Genomic DNA, 18739 nt, shown 5'->3' on the forward strand with positions numbered 1-18739 from the left:
GAGGCGCGGTCCTTAGAAGAATTCCGTTTTTTTTTAATTTGATATCACATCGCGACAATGGCGAATAAAGATAGTCGCTAGCTGTCAAAATTGAACTGACGTCTTCCATTTCGATCAAATATTATAAAAAAAATTAAAAGTTAAACAAAATAACTAGCATTTCCTTATTTTTGGCAGTATAGTTCTAAAATGTTCATGATTGGTGCACTGTCCATCATCGTTTCCACTACCTTACGTGTTTAAAAGCGCGTTTATTCTCATTTTGGTAACATTTATTAGTCTCTAAATTTACCCAGTGCCATTAAACTTCATTTTAAAAAAGCATTTCCTCGTGTTTCATAAAATGTATTCTCTTCCTTGGTCTTCTATTAAACAAATACACTTATTTGATTATATATTATACTAAACCGTTGAATTGGTTGTCGACTGTTCATAAATACTTTTACTAATAAAACCATTAGAAGTAGAAAGTTTTGTGTTATTTATCTCTCAAAGTATCATGTTTTCGCCAAGTTGTTACTTACCTGAAAATGTTATCAAGTTGACAAATCCCCAAAAACAAATACTAAAAAATAACGTTACGGATACCTCTATCTTTCATGGCTGTGAAGATTGAGTTTATCTACGAATAGTTAAACAACCTCTTGAGATTGTTGTCACGTAGGTACGTCATTGAAAAGAGAGAATCGAACGATCCATTGGGGCAGTACGCCAAAGCAACTCGGCACCGCGACACGAAATAATGGTTTGGCTAGCAATAATCGGCCTACTCACATTATGCCACTCGTAAGTACCTCCTTGTTTGTAATTAAAGTTCAAAACAACGCCTAATCACTGTTCCACAACTCCATAATGCTTGAATGATCAAACGCTTCTAAAATTGCAAGCTATGAAATAGTCACGAGGTTACACTCATCAAGGCAGTCATTTACATCGGCATAAAATTTTTAAATGTTGTGTTATCGAAAGAATACTAGAACACAAATTTTCATAAAGATCAACTACAAAACTACAAAAATATCAAGTATTAAAAATATGAATAAACGTGTTCTTAGAGGCTGCTAAATGTTAACCACATGGTGGCTGTAAAATTGTAACACAAATGTCAAAAACTCTTATATGATTGTCGCTGACTCGAAATTGACTTATTTGTAAGTCAATGACGTCGCTATACACTTTTAAATTCTGACTTTATATAGGGGCATTGCGCATCGCACCAAATTCCCCGACGGGTTTACGTTTGGCGTGGCGACGGCCGCGCATCAGATCGAGGGAGCATGGAACATTAGCGGTACGTTATGTTATACCGCTTAAAACAGAGGTTTCTTTAAAACGCCATGTGAAATTAGGGAAAGGTAAATGTTTCTGTCTGAATTATTGTTTATTGTGAATATCATAAGAACATCCACATCATCCCCTGAGTTTAGTAACTCGGGGTGTTCTAACATCGCTTTCGTTTACTCAGGTACATATTGTGTTTACTCAAGATGTACGTATTACATAGAAAAAAGGAAAAGTGACATATATTTTTTAAATAAAAAACGTATAATTAAAAAAGGTTTCAAAAAACGCTATAGTTTATAATTACTAATTTTAAGTAAATATTCATATGCGCTTATTTTTAAACCACTATCAGGTTAATATTGCAAATAAATGGTATTGGTATTTTGAAAAAGTTCGCTTTGAAGACTTTCTCATGCTTTCACTTAATCACTTCTATCTTTTCTTTCAATTGTGCAAAGCATTTTTATTTAAAAACAATTAGACGTCATTTTGCGCTACTTGCTTTAATTTTTAATACATCTTCAATGTTATGAATTAAACAATAAGTCCATAAGAAATTAAGTTTGATTGATCACCATCTTGACATATATATATATATATATATATATAATATTATATAATATATATATGATAATATATACATATATATATATAAACATCTCAATCTCATCGGATTTTGATGATAAAAAGTATGTAGTACTTCACTTTTGAGACTTTCAAAATATAGTTAATCTATCAGTTTAATACTCACCAAACAGTATCTACCTATATAGATAACTCATCTAGGTCACCTTCCATATTTTTTTTTCGTATATAGTTTGCAAATAGAAAAAAATAAGATAAATCACTCTTCATACGTAATTACTTTTTGATATTTCTTACTTTTTTACGGTTTATAAAGAAACAGTTCGTTGAAAATAGAATACTAATAATAATAATAAAAAGACTAAATAGTCACGATTAATGTAAACTTGACGCAACGGACCGTAACGTACCTACACTAATTGGAATAGAATGTACAATGCTAATCCGTGAAAATAGCATTAATCGAAACTACAACCTATTGGATGATAAATTAAAAATGTTGGATAATTTTAGACCTACCGTTAAAACAACTAGATCAACAAATAAACAGAAGCAAACTTGATTAACGAAAGGACCGAGAACATCATGTAAGTAAACATAAAAGATTGCAAAGAATAATTATAATGGAACAAAATAATTATACGAAAGAAGAATTGCTAATAATAAATAAATCTGTCAGACAATAAAATCCTAAAGAACCATTTCAAAATATGTAAAAAAATTAAAAATGTACTATGATATTAAAAAGAAAGAACTACATTAAAGAAATAAAAGCTTCCGCTAATAAATAGAAACAAAAATGGCACATACATTAAATTAAAAATAAATAACACCTACTTAGATTCACTAAAAATTACTACTTAACATTAATTGGTAATTTTCAGGTTAGTTGCCTCTGCTTAATTGGCAATTTTTATTATCTCAAAACTAATGTGTATTCAATAGTAGAACAGCGCCCTGTTTTTTCGAGATTATCTAGTGCCTATTTTGCGTGTGGTTATTAGTGATGCCTTCGCTACTGCTTTTTGCGATTGAGGCAGTTACATGTCCTATTTGGAAGTATTTCGCTGAAGTACTTCTGCAGTTGCTTCCGTTTTCGCTAAGATTAAATGATGACATCTGTTTCCGTTATAACATTCCCGTTGCATCACTAGTAGTTATGTACCTATATTTAATGAAACCTTATAAATTATTACACAGGCAAATCAGAAAATGTGTGGGATCGTCTGACTCACTCTCGACCAGAACTGATCGCGGACGGAACTAATGGAGACGTTGCCACAGACTCATACCACCGATATCAAGAGGACGTCGATGCACTGGCGTACCTCGGCGTTGACTTCTACAGGTTATCTCTCTCCTGGTCCCGTATTCTACCTTCTGGTCGTAATAACTACATTAACCCAGATGGCATTCGCTATTACAACGCTCTTCTCGATGCGTTGGCTGAGAAGAACATTGAACCTCTCGTAAGTTACGAACATCGTCTATACTATTTGTTCTGTGTAGCAGTTTATTCAATTTGTATGATTTATAATCATGCTCCAGGTGACACTCTTCCACTGGGACTTGCCTCAATCTCTACAAGATCTCGGCGGTTGGGCCAATCCTAAAATGATCGATTTCTTCCGCGACTACGCTGACTTTTGCTTCAGAGAATTCGGAGACAAGATCAAATCCTGGATCACTATTAATGAGCCGTACGAAATTTGCGAGGATGGTTATGGAGACGAAAAGAAGGCACCTGCTATTGATAGTCATGGAGTTGGCAATTATTTATGCAGTGACACACTATTGAAAGCACACGCTGAAGTCTTCCATTTATACAATGAGACGTACAGGGAAAAGCAAAACGGAACTATCATGATTTCCATCAACTCGATTTGGTACGAACCCAGCGACCCTGAAAACACCGAGCAGGTTACTTTGGCGGAAACTGCTAATCAATTCAAAGTAAGACACATTATGTGCAATATCACTTAATAAAAAGCCAAGAAACAACTTTTACTATGGAATTTACTCAAAAATCAAAGTTATTTCTTTTTATGAAGTCACTTAGGAAATACAGTATAGTTACAAGAAGGCACTGTACATAATTTGATAATTCCATTTTCACAGTTCGGATGGTTCGCACACCCTATCTTTACGGAGCAAGGCGGCTACCCTGCAGTGATGGTGGAAAATATAGCAAGAGAAAGTATGCAGGAAGGTCTCACGAAACCCCGTCTCCAGCAATTCGATGATTACTGGATCCAAAGAATCAAAGGCACATCGGACTTTCTCGGCATTAACCACTATACCACATTTTTGGTTACTGGTCCTGGTGTTGACCCTACTGCTAAATCGCCTTCCTGGCTGAAAGACACTGGAGCCGTCACTACTATGGAAGTAGGAGAGGACTCTGCTTCAGAGTGGTTAAGGGTAAGTAAATCTTCTTGCTTTTAAAAGCCTTCGTACCTAATGCCGTGTAATTAAACCAGTTTGTACTTAAAATAGAGCTAAACTAAAAATTTGTACAGGAAATATACGCATATATATATATATATACGCATACGTATATATATTATATATATATAACATTATAGGTTGTGCCGGCTGGTTTCGGAAACTTACTCCGTTGGTGCAAGAGCTCTTACAACGACCCGCCAATCTACATCACGGAAAATGGTTTCTCAGATCGCGGTACCTTAGAAGACTATGGTCGCATCAAGTACCTTAATGTAAGTCAAACTAACAAATTTCTCATTTGTGGCGAAGGTTGTCAACTGTGTATAAACATTTCAGTCGACTCCCAATATTTACAATTATTATCTGAGAAATTTAAAAGTATTTACATGATATTCAAAGATTGGCTCGTAAAGAAGTGTTTCTACAGTGTTAATTTAAGCTGTTAGTAATTCTTATCATTCTGTTACTTATTATACAGGGTTATTTGCAATTACTAACAACCTCGCAGAAGTATATTACCTACTAACATAAAAAACAACAATTTTTGTTCCATGACTTCATGTGTGATGAAACAAAAGTTGTTGTTTATGCTGTTAGTGACATAGATCCTGCGAGGTTTGCTAGTATTTTAAAAATAATTCTTTATATATCGATATCGAAATAGGCGATCCGAATATTATTATTAATAATAAACCAAAATACCTGCTCTTGTTCCTTTTTCCAAACACACTTATCCAATTCTTTACTTTAAAAAGTGGTTACTATTCAAAGTAGTTGCTTTTAACTTTAGCTTTTCCCCTTTAAAATAGTTCGAATTTATACCCTACATCACCTATTACAACGTATCTAATATGTTTGTAGTACTCAAATAATACATTTATTTAACAGATAAGCAAATTGCACTGGAAATATTTGAATCTTGAATACTGTGCTCTATTCTCTACACATTTATATATTTCAGGACTATCTTACTGAAATCTTGAACGTGATCTACGAAGATAACGTCAGAGTTTTGGGGTACGCTCTTTGGACACTTGTGGATAATTTCGAATGGAGAGCTGGATTCTCGTAAGATATGATTTACCTGTATTAATTCATATCGTCAGTGGAAAGGTAAAAAGGCTAGTAAGTGAGAAGCGCCATATAGAGTACCTTACTTAGTGACTCTGCTGGCTCAGCGATCCGAAGTGGGTCTTGGCCTCCGTTATGAGATGGCACCAGCGCGCCTTGTCTTATACGATCTCCTCGTAGTTCTGTGCATGCAGGGCGCAGAAGTCTTTCTCCACTTAGTCCCTCCATCGGTATTTGGACCGATCAATCGGTCGTCTATCCCTACGACGCCCCATTAGCTGGAAACTTTTCGAGATGTCCATTCCAACGGATCTGATTTCTCCAATAATATTGGGCTCAAACACGATGTCCTCCAGTTCCTAGTCCTTTCCGAGTGTCTAATAGGAGCTCTTTTAAAATTTAGAGCGAATTTTAAAGTCTCAAATGTAGGCAAATTGTCAGATTACTCAAGCGCCAAAAAAGTGATTAGATTGCTACGAAACATAGAGAAATTGATGCCAAAAACAATCCAAACCAATGATTATATGACTCATTTTCGCTCAGTGGCGTTTAAAACTTTTACCCTTGCACTAACGATTAACTTACCGTCACCACTGCTCCATTAACTATCTAATGAGATAGTAATTCTCATTATGATGCGGATTGAGGCCCGAGGACCTTACCTTGAGAAAAATTTTCGCACGTATAGCGTTCCAAATTCAAAAACAGGAAACTGGAATTACGTAACCTACAGATTCATAACCAATAAAAGCCTTATCTGTTGGCCAGGGAGCGTTTCGGTGTTTACTACGTGGATATCACACAGCCGGACAGGCCCCGTACGCCCAAACTCTCTGCTGAATACTACCGTGCACTGGTCGCCACACGCGAGCTACCTCAAGATGAACGTTTCTTTGATCAGGTAAAGCATCACAATGAAACCTGCTGGTCAAGATAAATATTATTGAATCCATCTTGAGTCACTGAATTTTACGTAATTTTAACCGACTTCAAAAAAGCGCGTGCGTGCGTGCGTGCGTGCGTGCGTGTGTGTGTGTGTGCGTGCGCGTGTGTGTGTATGTATGTGTGTGCGCGCGTGTGTATGTATGTTACGCGATTACTCCGACATTTGTGAACCAATTTCAAGGATTATTTTATTTTGGAAAGGGGGTACCTCATGCACTAGGGGCCCCATTCAAATTTGAAGAAAATATTTCACCTCTTAAGAGTCGCAAATTAGGGGATGAAACCGGTTTGTTGGATTTCACCCAATTTTCGTTAACCGGTTTCAATGAAACTTGGCAAATATATAATTCCACTAACTTTTGAGGTCGGTTTTCTTTTTGTAAAACAGTTATAATTATATGCCAACTTTACAAAGATACTTCGAACAGATTGCCACATTACAGATCTTTATTCATAAAGCAAATAGGTATGACACTTCAGACTTCATTTCTTTTTATTGTGTAATTTTTATTATGTAGTGCTTCTGTGCTACGCTGTTACAATGCTAACAAAACCAACTAATATTTCAACTTTTTCTTTGTTCACTCTTAGCTAATTCGCATGTGTGCATATGTTTTGTTTATACCTGTAGCATCGAGTATATAACCAAAAATAGAGACGAAATGTCATTTAATTTGTTTGAAAACTATTCTGCCATATCATTACTGAGACAACTACGTTCCGATTGGCCAGCCCGAATTCAAAACAATTGATGGGTGTCGTCAAAGGGTGTCTCCAATTGTTTCACATCAAATCGACCAGTTAACTTGAGCTTTGCTATAATGGACGAAAATTGCAAAATTACATATTTAATATTTAATTACCGATAAAAATTTGATTCCGTTTGGTTTATAATTAGATGTTTTGCTATTATTCCCAACACCACCGAATGGAACAGCACGCCATTGTTAGAGATATTATCTTTATTACAATAATGCAGAATATTTTTGGAATATACGGAAACGTACACACGGGTCAGTTGTTGACGCTGTACTATTTCAGCTTTCTAATTTGTAATTTCAGTGCAAACGAGAATTGATATCTATAAGTGATGTATCACTGATGAGTTACAAGGAATCTATGGCCCTTATTTCGTCTCCATTTCTGGTTATATACTCGATGACCTGTAGTATTAATATCGTTACTTGCCAGCTTTTCTAACTTAAGCCCTTATATTTATTATTAACAACAACGAAAGTTAGCGATAAACAAAGAACTTCTACTTACACGTTAAGTCAGTTTATAAAGTAAATTTTCACCACAAAGAAAAATACAAGCAAGAAACGGTAACAAAACGATAAACATTTACTAAATACTGTTAATTTGTTCACTTTCGTTAACATAGTTTACATTATATTGTGATTGTATATATCTGTACTTATTTAATGTACTAAGCATGACATATTGAACTATTTTTTCAGGCGAGGTTGTGAAGCATGTAGTGGGAGCCTTTATGGTAGAAGTACGATATGCACCTAGTAATATTAACACAATGCTTGACAAACACATAATATTTGAAATGCCTAATAAAAAAGTAACGTGCAAACAGCTTTTCCATTTCAACAGACTGTTGGTACCCAAAGAAGCGAACTTTAGACAACTAGAGAAGTCCAAGAAAGTATCAAGTAAAAAAGATATTAGGTATTAAAACAAATATTTATTTAGTTCATATAAGAATATCGAATTATTTACAATGAAATTATTGTAAATTAATTACTTTGACACATTTAATTCCATTGTTATAACATTGATAAACGTAATGTTACATACACTACAGAGAAAACTTGCATCTGTTGTCATACTGAAGAGATATGTTTGTATAAAATAAAGGTTTACTTAAGAAATAAATGATATAGACTTATAATATTGTTCGGATATTATTCAGATAGTCAGATTGGTCTTGGACTTGGATACGGCATTATAATAATTGTGATACCGGTTACTCCTGGCACTATGGAATGTTTACATGTAGAAAAGCACTGTTATCTGGAAAGTGTGTTAAATAACCAAATGGTAAAGGAAGTTCGTTTACAATAATATACTTTACTCAAGATGCAACAATCAAATCTGCAAAGAAAATTATTGCGAGGAAATCGCAAAAGTCATCGGAATGAGAACTAAGTAAACCTGTCATACTCCCTGCTGATTGGCGGCGTCGACGGCTGATCAGCTTAATACGACAAGTGCGGTAAAGCAAGATCGATTCCGCGTCGAAAGGCAAGTGTGGTAACCCCCTAAGCTTCCTTTACTCCTGCAAGTAGGAACTAACAACTACATTCACAGTGTTATGTGCTATAGTGACAAAGACAAGCATGAATAATAATCTGAACAATATGAAATTCGTCGGAACTTAGGAATAATAATAATTAATACACGACATACAAAATAAAGTACAATGAAAGGATCTATAGAATACAAAAATTTAAATGTATCATAATCCCAGCACCATTACGCCTAGTTACAAGTTATACAGATGCTATACTGCTATTTAAAACTGAAGATTACATTAAGTCTTATAAGAATATAAAAGTACTTTTACTAATATGGCAAAGTTTTCAATGTAGCATTTAATATAATAAAGGCCTAATTTCATTATCATAACTTTCAATCAAGCTAGCTGAATTCATTACAGTCACACAAAAAAAATCTAAAGACTAGGTGGGCTAAAATATAATTTTGAGAAGTCACCCTTGACAATATTGCCTAGTAAAGGGCCAGAGCGAACAATAAGATAAGAAGTTTAACGAAGTAATACTCAACAGTAAAAACATGCTAGAACAGCGTCTGCAGTTGGCACCATGTTGGATGATAAATCCCGTGAAGACAACTATTACGATATTGCACGTTCTCGTAAAGTTGTCAATATCGAAAGCCGACGCACCATTTGTTTTACGCTACATACCAAGGTCAAAGGTTCCGTCGGCTGTCCGTTGCATACTACTCGCTATCCCTATGTCGCTACCTAGCTGCACCACATTGTTTACCGACAAAACATAATAGTTAAGATAATAGCTGCTGACATTATTGTCTAGTTTACGATTACCTATAAAACTTAACACTAAGCATAATCTCAAAAATACACAAGGACGGTAAGTAGACAAAACACGTTACTAAAATAAGTAGTTTAATTCTGTCCGATTTATTTATTTAATACATCAATATCTGAACATAGAAAAAAATGTAGAAATATATCGATATCATCTAAATTACAAAACGCAATAAATAATTTTTATAAAGGCACAATAAGGCACTGTTACGTCGAGATGTTATCACAATCTTAGTTTACGATAATGAGACGCTATCGTCCGAATCAGCGACACATCATATTTTACCTAAACAACCAAACGGAAAAGGGATTTCCTATAATCTCAAATGAAAGAATATGAGAAACCTAATTCACGAGAGATGGATTGCAACGCGGCAACTTTCAGCAAGGAAAGAAGGCTTGCAGGAACCGTCATCTAGTAACTAAATATGACTAGCCATTATGATAGTCATGGCCTACTACCTATAGTTACTTAGCCCTTTTACTTTTGAACTGAATCAATCTGACAGCATGCAAGTCGCAACATTTTTACTTGTAAGGGTGCCAAGGAGTCAAATGACATTGCATGCTATCCTGAATGCCCTTACAATGTACCCAAATACATCGTTTACAAACAAGTGACGCCGAAATGATCTTCAATTAGTTACATCACGTACACTGTTATTACAGAGTCGCACACACTAAATTCTTCATTTATTTCGTAGTTTCACTTATTAGTTACACAGAATTTTGTAATTCTATCTCATTCGAATAAATGCAGAGACATTATACCAATTCTGCATAATAAGTGGTTGGGGCGATCGCACATTCACTACCGGACTCACTCGGCACTCCAACTCACGTCCGATCACACGATACGTTATTGTCATTTCATATTGAAATTTACACAGTTACCGTTTAGTCACCGACACTGTATAACGGTCGAGCGGCTTGAAGCGGTAAGTACTAAATTAACAAATAATACCTAATTTGAAAGTTTGTTAGATAGGTCTTACAACCACGTGAGCACGTTGTCGGGCTTGCTCGGTGTAGAGTTTATCAGAGACTGCACATCATCCAGCAGTATGTCGTTTGGGAACTCACTCAACTGTAAACAATACATTTTACAATAAACACTGTGGAAATTGTAATTTTATTAAATCCCCTCCCTTCTGTCTTTTCAAGACATATAATTTCGCAAGAATTGTTTCTATTTTTAATTATCGTCGGATACGACCAACCATTGACGAATTTATCATAACGACTTTTATTATCGTAGCGGTGCCATTATATTTAAGCTTTCGGTATAAGCAACGAGTTATCAAGCCAGAAGATGGGTTAATCAAGGAAGTATGAGCAGGTGTTAGAGAAGCGATTAATTTTATATTAGTAGACATCAATAACCTGTAAAGACGATACCAAGTCATCTGTAGAGTCGATGTTGTCGCCGAGCGCAATGTCCGTGGAGTCAAGGTTGGCGCCGGTCTCACTGCTGCAGTCCATACGGTCATCCATGCCGGCGAGGAAATCTTCAGGCGTGTGAGGCATCGAGTAGGACTGGGTAACAGCCATGCCAAGGCCACTGTCAGCTGATTCCTGCCGTTGATGATCCGTTAATCCTGACAAGAATGGGTCCAATGGCAACTCTGTGCTTGCGACGGTTGTACTTCCTGATAGCGACGACACAATCGATGACGCTTGTCGGGCCATTAACTCTTGCTGAAATTTACATATATTAATTTAAACAAGTGGTATTGAACAGAATACTGTGTAACACGTGGGAACAAGATATGGACTTACATTTTAAAGAAAATATTGACTCAAAACGGCGGTGGTAGTCTAGAGGGAAACCGTTGCTTCTCGATTATTTTATTATATTTATAAATTGATATCTCGTAGTAAGTAATGGCAACACCAACAATAATATAATAAGGCAGTTTGGCACTAGTAGCACCATAACAACCACATTATTTTCAGCGTGTGCGCTATTACGTATTGGAAGAATATATATTTTTCAAGTTCACTGTGGTGCTTTTCATTGTTGAAGTCTGCAACCGGCCTAAAATGAATCGAACAGTAACAACTTGCACAGCGCGACTTACGCGGGAGCGACATAGAGCTCGAGCTATTGTTTATTCGCTATACGAACGCTGTTGTGCTAGCCCTATTGGTAAGTCAACAGTCGACCTTCGAGTTCATATTCAATAAATATATTGAGAACTCTGTTCTACGGTTTTGTGCTTAGTAACGAAGATTGTCTATTAGAATTCAATCTTAACTCATTGGTATTGAACAAAAACAGCATTGGTACAGGTGGGCAAGTCTATAGAATGATTAGCTCTATTTAAATCAATAAATATACGTAGACGGTTCGAACATAATGTACAAGTTATAAATGTGTCAAAAATCGGGTAACAAAATTCTCGTTCTACATTATTATTTACCAAAATCGGCCATCTCACCAGTATCTACACCCGATAAGTTTACCCCTTTTCGAGACGTGTTTACTGGTTCAGTATCTAAACTAATAACAACGAAGCTTTTATGTAAAGTTTGTAATGTGTCGTGGGGGCGTTACCGACAGGCAAAAATGCTTTCTTGAAGCTTTAATGTGTTCACTTATCCGATGTGCGATTACACAACTTCTCGTTTGGAGAAGCCATTAGTACAGGCTGATATTATATGTCACAGGTTCATATATGTGACGTTTACCTGAAGTCTGATCTCCTGCTGGCGGTGCTTGAGACGCTCCCTTTCGAGCTGCAGCGACTGCAAGCGCAGCTTCTGCTGGCAGGCTTGCAGCGAGGCGCTGGCCCAGTCGCCGCCTGCCGCACCGGTGCTGCCAACTGGTGTACGTTGCAAGTGTTGAGCTGGAAATAATTTTAACGAACGTTGAAGTTGCATTCAATATAGATATAATAAGTGAGCACTTTAGTATAGTTTTAACCAGTACCTACAACATCATACTAAACATATGTACTCGGTGCATTACACGGTACCTGTGGTTGTTATTGTGAAATAGTAGGTAATGAATTTGCAGTTATCAAATTCAATTGTATCAGAGGTAACTTACGTATTCTAGGGTCGAACCAGGACGTGGTGCGTGCCGCGTGATTGATGAAGTAAATCTCGCCTTCTGGTGTGGTGGCTTGTTCCCAGCCATCAGGCAGCGACCCCAGCGGGTCTGTCGTCGTGTTACTACTTGTACTCTTCGCTGCTGAAACCAATCAGACGCACTCCGTCAATACTATGTGATTTCTTGTGAAACATAATAATGTATGTTTTGGTGACAAGGGAGTTTGAGTGATCCTCTCAACAGCGACTAGTTGCAAGCGACACTAGTTGGTAAGACGCACGTGATCGGGAGTCGGGTGGAGATCGGGATGCTGACCAAGTCTCGTACCAAGAACTCAACGGCGCCAGACGCGCGCTGACGCCCCCGATATATTTAGGGCTGTCCATACTTTGCAAAGGGCAAAATCACGGCAAAATACATGCAACTGCTGTCAATTCTAAAATTAACTTATCATAAAAGTGCAGCTATTTATAAGTGGAGAGAATTCAAAAATATCTTTAAACGTAAAATCTTATAAATAGTAACTGTTACAAGAACTATTTGAACGGTTTTGTAGAACTCGCTTGGAGAGTGGCAGTTTGGCACGTATGACGATAGATCAACAACCCTGTAGGTGAGCATTGGCGTTGGCGCACAAAGTGTAATGAATCAGCGCTCGCGCAACGGATGTCGCAGCCGGCTCACCCTCGGCCGAACTATCGTTACAAAGTAATAAACAGCAGATCATTCATAAACAACTCTGACCGGTAATGAAGATTGCCAACCAACTAATACGCACAAGCAAAATTGAATTACTAATTATTAAACCATATACATACAACACGATTTCAGCACTATCTACCTACAATAATAGTACTTGGAAATGAAACGTGATGTTATCGCTTTCGGTTAACAACAAAGCAATTTTAACGGTCACATGACATAGCAGGTAAAACAATCTACCTATTTGTAACATTCTATATTTTCCAAATAGGTGTGTAGTTAGTTCATGTAATTAAAATTATTTACTGTCATCATTACTCAACAGTGCAGTACAGCGTGTCGATTAAGCACGGTATTGACATGACGCTGTTACCTATCTATTGTGCCTACATGCCGACTGGCAAAAGTGTAGTAGTTATTCCAAAAAAATTACATTAACAAAGAAACGGTAATTACCTAATCTTACTTGCTCAATAATTAACTTAAAGGTATCTTGGTAATACTCGTTTTAATAAACTTTTTCTAAAGATGTCTTCATAGGAAAGGTATTTTAAGCGGGGAAGGTAACTCTATCACATCAGATTAAGGCGGAATGTATAATGAAAACATTATTTATTTGTATCAGGTGAACTACATAGATAGAGTGTTTGTATGTATGTGCGTTGAGACAAAGAGATAAGGTTATATGGCGCACTGCCACTCAAAAGAGGCGTTAGCTAATGTCGCGCCGAACGCTCTTTGCAATAGAACGTGATTAGAGCACGTATTCAAGTAAACAACTTCTAGACACCCAAGAAAGAATGCATAATATTGTGCAGTGCACGTGACATATCGTGCCGCACTCGGCGATTTGCTTTATGATAGGAATCGGTCATTCCCAAACGTTTTACTAAAAGAACATCCCGAACTGCCCTAACGAGTTCACTGAAACGCGTGACATAAATGTTTTTCGGCGGTGATTTGACAAAAGAGCCAGCCAGTAGTAAATGTATTCGCAATGTTACCCGTACGCGGATGTGTCGCAACAAGCGCCTGAAAGCCGCGGCGCCACCGAGCGGCACGCGGCGCGCCAGATCCGGCGGCGCGGGCGCAGGCGTACCGAACGCGCGACACCAATGTATTTTCCGAACACCTTTCAACGCTCGTCTCGCATCGACCGACGGAAACAACGCGTTAATTCCAGTCATAAAATCTGTTTTAGAATTCGGGTTATTTACTTGTTTTTTTAGTTCCATGATAATTTTAAACCTACTCTGAAGTAAATTAGAGCACAAGAAAACGGGCCAGATTTTAACTAGATCTTCACAACATTTTATTCAAATAGCAAAAATTTGAATCATTTAAGCCGAAGAACCTTTGAATAATTTCTTTCGTAGGATCAAGAACTAAAAACGTCGCAATATTACACTGATAAATTCCAGGCCTGAGAAAAGACATAGTTTAATTGTGCCCTTCATGGTGTAGGTATAACAACGTAACAAAATCCGCTCTTCGCGTTTTGTATTTTTGTTCATTTTAGATACCCCAATAAATAACTGTCGCTAGTTAGACTTACGTAGAAAGTAACTATGTAGTTGCAATAGAATATGGAATGTACCTGCTGTGGTAGGTGAATTGATCGTTTGGGCTGTGTTCTGTGAGAGTAGCGTCTCGGCGCTTTGGTGCTGGACGCTGTTGGTGACAGCTTGCGCCGCGAGTGACTTCCGCGGGTCCTCCCATGTCGTAGTCTTTGTTATGTGACTGGAAATAATAAGAACAATAGGTACGTTATTTATTGAAACACCATACGCTGCCCACTACTGACAATAGCTTATTGCTGTCTATTCTAAATTGAAAAACTTCCTACTGTACACAATAACTTTTCTTCATCGTCTCTATTAGCATTGAATAGGTAAGTATCTCCTTTATCTAAGAATATCAAAGGTTTCGTACCACCAAGAGTTATATTATACGATTTACAGTAAAACAAGTTAACTAGCGATACATTTGAAAATCCTGGTTAAGCACTTCCAATAACTGCCGTAGTCCGAAATAACCATTAGTAATTAATTATATTATCCATCATTCATAATAATCAATTTGTTGTCTTCGATATTTATATATTTATAACAATGACATGAGACATGACAAGAGAACTAAGCAACTTAAGCTAAGGATTTCTTATCTTTAACTGGTAAACCCTCAAATTGTTGGATACATTTACAAGCAAGGGCTAAGTGAGATATAACATTAAGCACCCAAGTATTAAGTTATTAGCAACACTCAAGACTTCGTATCAGCCAAATCCTCCTACATAGCGGTCGATGTGACCAATTTGTTGGCAAACCGGACACGCCGTGCGCCAGTCGCGACCTAGTGGATAACCGCTTCGCCACGATCAATAATCTTTTACTTTCATTACTGCTGAAAGTAGCCGCACGTTGCGATCATGCTCATAAAGTTTGAGCGTTGCAAATAAGCCAATCCACAAAAATCCCATAGCAAAACAGCAATTAGACCGATTGTACACGTATTTATTGTTGACTTTGATAAGGAAAGTAACCTTTGATATCGCGAAATAAAAATATCGAATATGCACCAGTGGCGAGATAAGAAAAAGTGTTGCATTGGAAAGCGGTAGGGGCATTACCACGGCGAATCGATTTGCACGGAACGGTAATGAACTTGACTTGGCCGCACTATCAGTTGTTGCCGATGTCACGCTACTCGGTACCTGTAAGCGAAGATGCTGCACCTGCGCTCCTTATCAATGGTCCTCTTAGCTTTTTGTCTCCAGGAAACGAAAATGCACCTTTAAATGTACCTGGGTATTACAGACCACCCAGACGATACGTCCGTACGGTCAACACCGACACTGCTAACCTGAATTATGATAATTTTGCTCTCCATTCACAATTATGTCGGCAAAATCGAACCGCATGAAATAAATGTAACTGAAATCACATCTGCGTTTTGTTAAGACCCGCATTGAGAAATGAGACAAATTCCAATTTCTTGGTTTACCAATTTCCTTTAGGAAATACAGTGAAATACCATACCTACTTATTCCCACAATAATAAGACTCTATCTACGCGAAAAATTTATAGGTAGGAATATGATTAAAATGAGAAATTATTTGTTGCCGAGTTCACAGCTAGAATTCCGTGGATTGTCAAATCAATGAATTCTATAACATATGGAAGAAGCATACTCTATGTCAGAGTTTACCTGACAAAGGATTGCGTAAGTCAATTAACTTATTTATCTAACCTCTACAGTATATTATAAACATGCGATTGTTTTAATTAATTATGATACCTACAGTAGGGGCTTATCTAATACAGTTAGTAATTACGGGTCTGTTTCCAAAGCGCTTAACCAACTACTAATAAGGTCTGTTATTTTTTTATGAGTTTTTTCTATGTGTGGTACCTCTTTATTTGCTTTATCATCCTCATTTCTTTTTCGGTTTGTTCAAACTGTAACGACATTTTTCAACATTACCTTGAAGATCGAGTAATGCTGTATGCTTCGCGTTGCATTAATCGTTAATTCCAGTAAATATGTATATGATTACTAAGGAGGTAGATATCACGCACGCCACTACAGGCCAGGCGCGAAGAGAGGCGCGGGGGGTGGCATGTAATTACAGAGCATCAGGCTGCACCGCGCGTCGGGTCAGGGAGGGGGGTGTCTCAGGTTGCATAACACCGACAAAACTGTTATAATGGCGACTTGCTCCCGCGCATCGTGTTTGTACACAATCACACTATTTACTCACACCCTCCGCGAGAAACACGTAATCGCTTGTTCTAAGAAACTCACAACAAAATTGGCATCGCTAAACTGACTAGAACACCTGGTTTATATTAGTCATCCTAGACTCGTGAATTAGCAAGGAAGCATTTGGAAACTACGTATATTATATATACATACACATATACTTACTACTTTAGATAAATAATACCATAAAAACACTTTTTTTCAGACTAGTTTGAAGGAACTTTCGTAGATAAAAGTTATATTATTGATGTACATAATATACCAAGATTGATATCCTTATAATATTATTACCTACATTCTTTTAAATGTTTACTCGAGCCCTACATTGATTCGACGCCCTTCTTTATAATTATAGTTACACTTTTACTTCACAATTTCAAATACTTGAAGCGAACAATCAGATGACAAGTCACCTAGCCAAGTTGAGAAACAACACACCATTTCTCTCACACGAAGGCCTTCGACTCTTGCACAACAATCGTTCGCTGTGGTAGTGCAAAACTCGATATGATACGACTCTATCTACACAGCTTTGCTATTATACTATCTATGGCTTTGGAATTCATAAAGCTCAAAGATAACATTATACAATGACATGAAAAAAAAATGTTTTTAGACTTAATTCGTACTTAGCTTTTACAATACACGAGTACCTACTTGAAATTAAAGAATGAGATATAATGTTTAAGTATCTAATATCGTACAAACATACTCATTGGCTATTAATTAATAATTGTAAAGAACGCACATTTGCGACATACGTTGTCGTTGTCTGTTTACGTATTAGCATTCTGATTTTCTTAGTTACGTATATAGCAAGCCAATGCAGGAAATCAACATACATAAGTCAATTAGCTGGTTAAATCGAGTACAATCTGTTGAGGCCGGGTATCGCTCCTAAGATGGCGCTTGTGCCTGCCGGATACGCGTCATGTCAGACGCACATCCCGTTCGTCTGGTGCGTTATTTCCTCGCTTTTACACTTGACTTGCGAGAACAGTGCTCGATACAAGATACAGCACAATGAGCATCAACCATCAGGCAACCTCGAAATAAAACGGTTTTGTTTACACTGAAGATTATGATTACGTAATCAAGTTGATTACGCGGTTATATTATTACACAGAAAGTTATGAGGGACAAAGTAATTGGAACCCCGGAAAGCAGACTAACTAGGACAAGAATTGCAAAATTAATATACAAATTCATAGTGTGTAGGCACTGGTTCACTTATTCTTCTAAAATAAAAATATTTTACAAGTCAACTGCAACTGCCAAATATTTTGTATTTATTGACTGCAAAACTGCACAGCTATACATCATCTTCATCACTAGTTCAGATAATTATGAATGATACATACCTATTATTATAAGCTGCTTTGTATACTGGAGCGTTAGAGTATTGTAGAGACAGAACATAAAGTTGGCCCATGCAAGCTTAAAGTAAGAATTCTTAGTCTCAAAGAGTACATAATCGTTAGGCAACATTGGTGCTGTTGCAGTAAATATTCCTACAAAATAATCCGAAATGTTTACACGCCTAAACTTGGGTTCTATCATAGATAGTACGTTCATACATGGGGCAACAAATATTATAGTCCCGTTAGCCTCGAAGTGTGTCGTCTCGTCAACAAACACAGCCTGTGAGCTAAACAGTGGCTATTTAACAATGATCACGACGTCTCGAAGTTGCTGTTATTCTGGTAATGAAGGAGACCAAGATAAATTTAGTTTATTTAATGAATAAAGCTTTGTGCGTAAAAGACTGCAAAACACAAGTTCGATGGGTGTATGTAAAAAT

General features: G+C 36.9%; 2 protein-coding genes across 7 annotated transcripts in view; one reads left to right on the forward strand and one right to left on the reverse strand.

Annotated features, from left to right (window-relative positions):
* The first annotated feature begins 680 nt into the window (after nt 1-680).
* LOC113230487 (myrosinase 1-like) lies at nt 681-7978 on the forward strand. Of its 2 annotated transcripts, none has more exons than XM_026464439.1 (9): nt 681-786; nt 1200-1291; nt 3070-3338; nt 3418-3822; nt 3988-4290; nt 4455-4589; nt 5279-5334; nt 6157-6289; nt 7794-7978. In XM_026464439.1, exons 1-9 carry the CDS (start codon nt 743-745, stop codon nt 7803-7805), a joined length of 1449 nt encoding a protein of 482 aa, XP_026320224.1. In that variant the 5' UTR covers nt 681-742; the 3' UTR covers nt 7806-7978. The 2 variants fall into 2 exon arrangements, with proteins under 2 accessions (XP_026320224.1, XP_026320223.1); XM_026464438.1 differs by having other exon boundaries at nt 683-786; nt 5279-5385; nt 7794-7972.
* Nucleotides 7979-9099: 1121 nt separating this feature from the next.
* Nucleotides 9100-18739, reverse strand: part of LOC113230489 (transcriptional coactivator yorkie) — a 33517-nt gene continuing 23877 nt past the window's right edge. The window contains exons 2-6 of one of the 5 annotated variants that reach the window (XM_026464441.1): nt 14773-14915; nt 12471-12611; nt 12110-12267; nt 10802-11116; nt 9100-10505 (exon numbers count right to left, since the gene is read on the reverse strand). In XM_026464441.1, the coding sequence (XP_026320226.1) occupies nt 10410-10505; nt 10802-11116; nt 12110-12267; nt 12471-12611; nt 14773-14915 (853 nt within the window). In that variant the 3' untranslated portion in view covers nt 9100-10409. Of the gene's footprint in view, nt 10506-10801; nt 11117-12109; nt 12268-12470; nt 12615-14772; nt 14916-18739 lie in introns of all 5 variants that reach the window. The other 4 variants (XM_026464442.1, XM_026464440.1, XM_026464445.1 and 1 more) reach the window with 4 other exon arrangements.

This window comes from Hyposmocoma kahamanoa, unplaced genomic scaffold, assembly GCF_003589595.1.
Source record: "Hyposmocoma kahamanoa isolate Upper Pololo Valley unplaced genomic scaffold, ASM358959v1 63, whole genome shotgun sequence".
Taxonomy (NCBI): Eukaryota; Metazoa; Arthropoda; class Insecta; order Lepidoptera; family Cosmopterigidae; genus Hyposmocoma; species Hyposmocoma kahamanoa.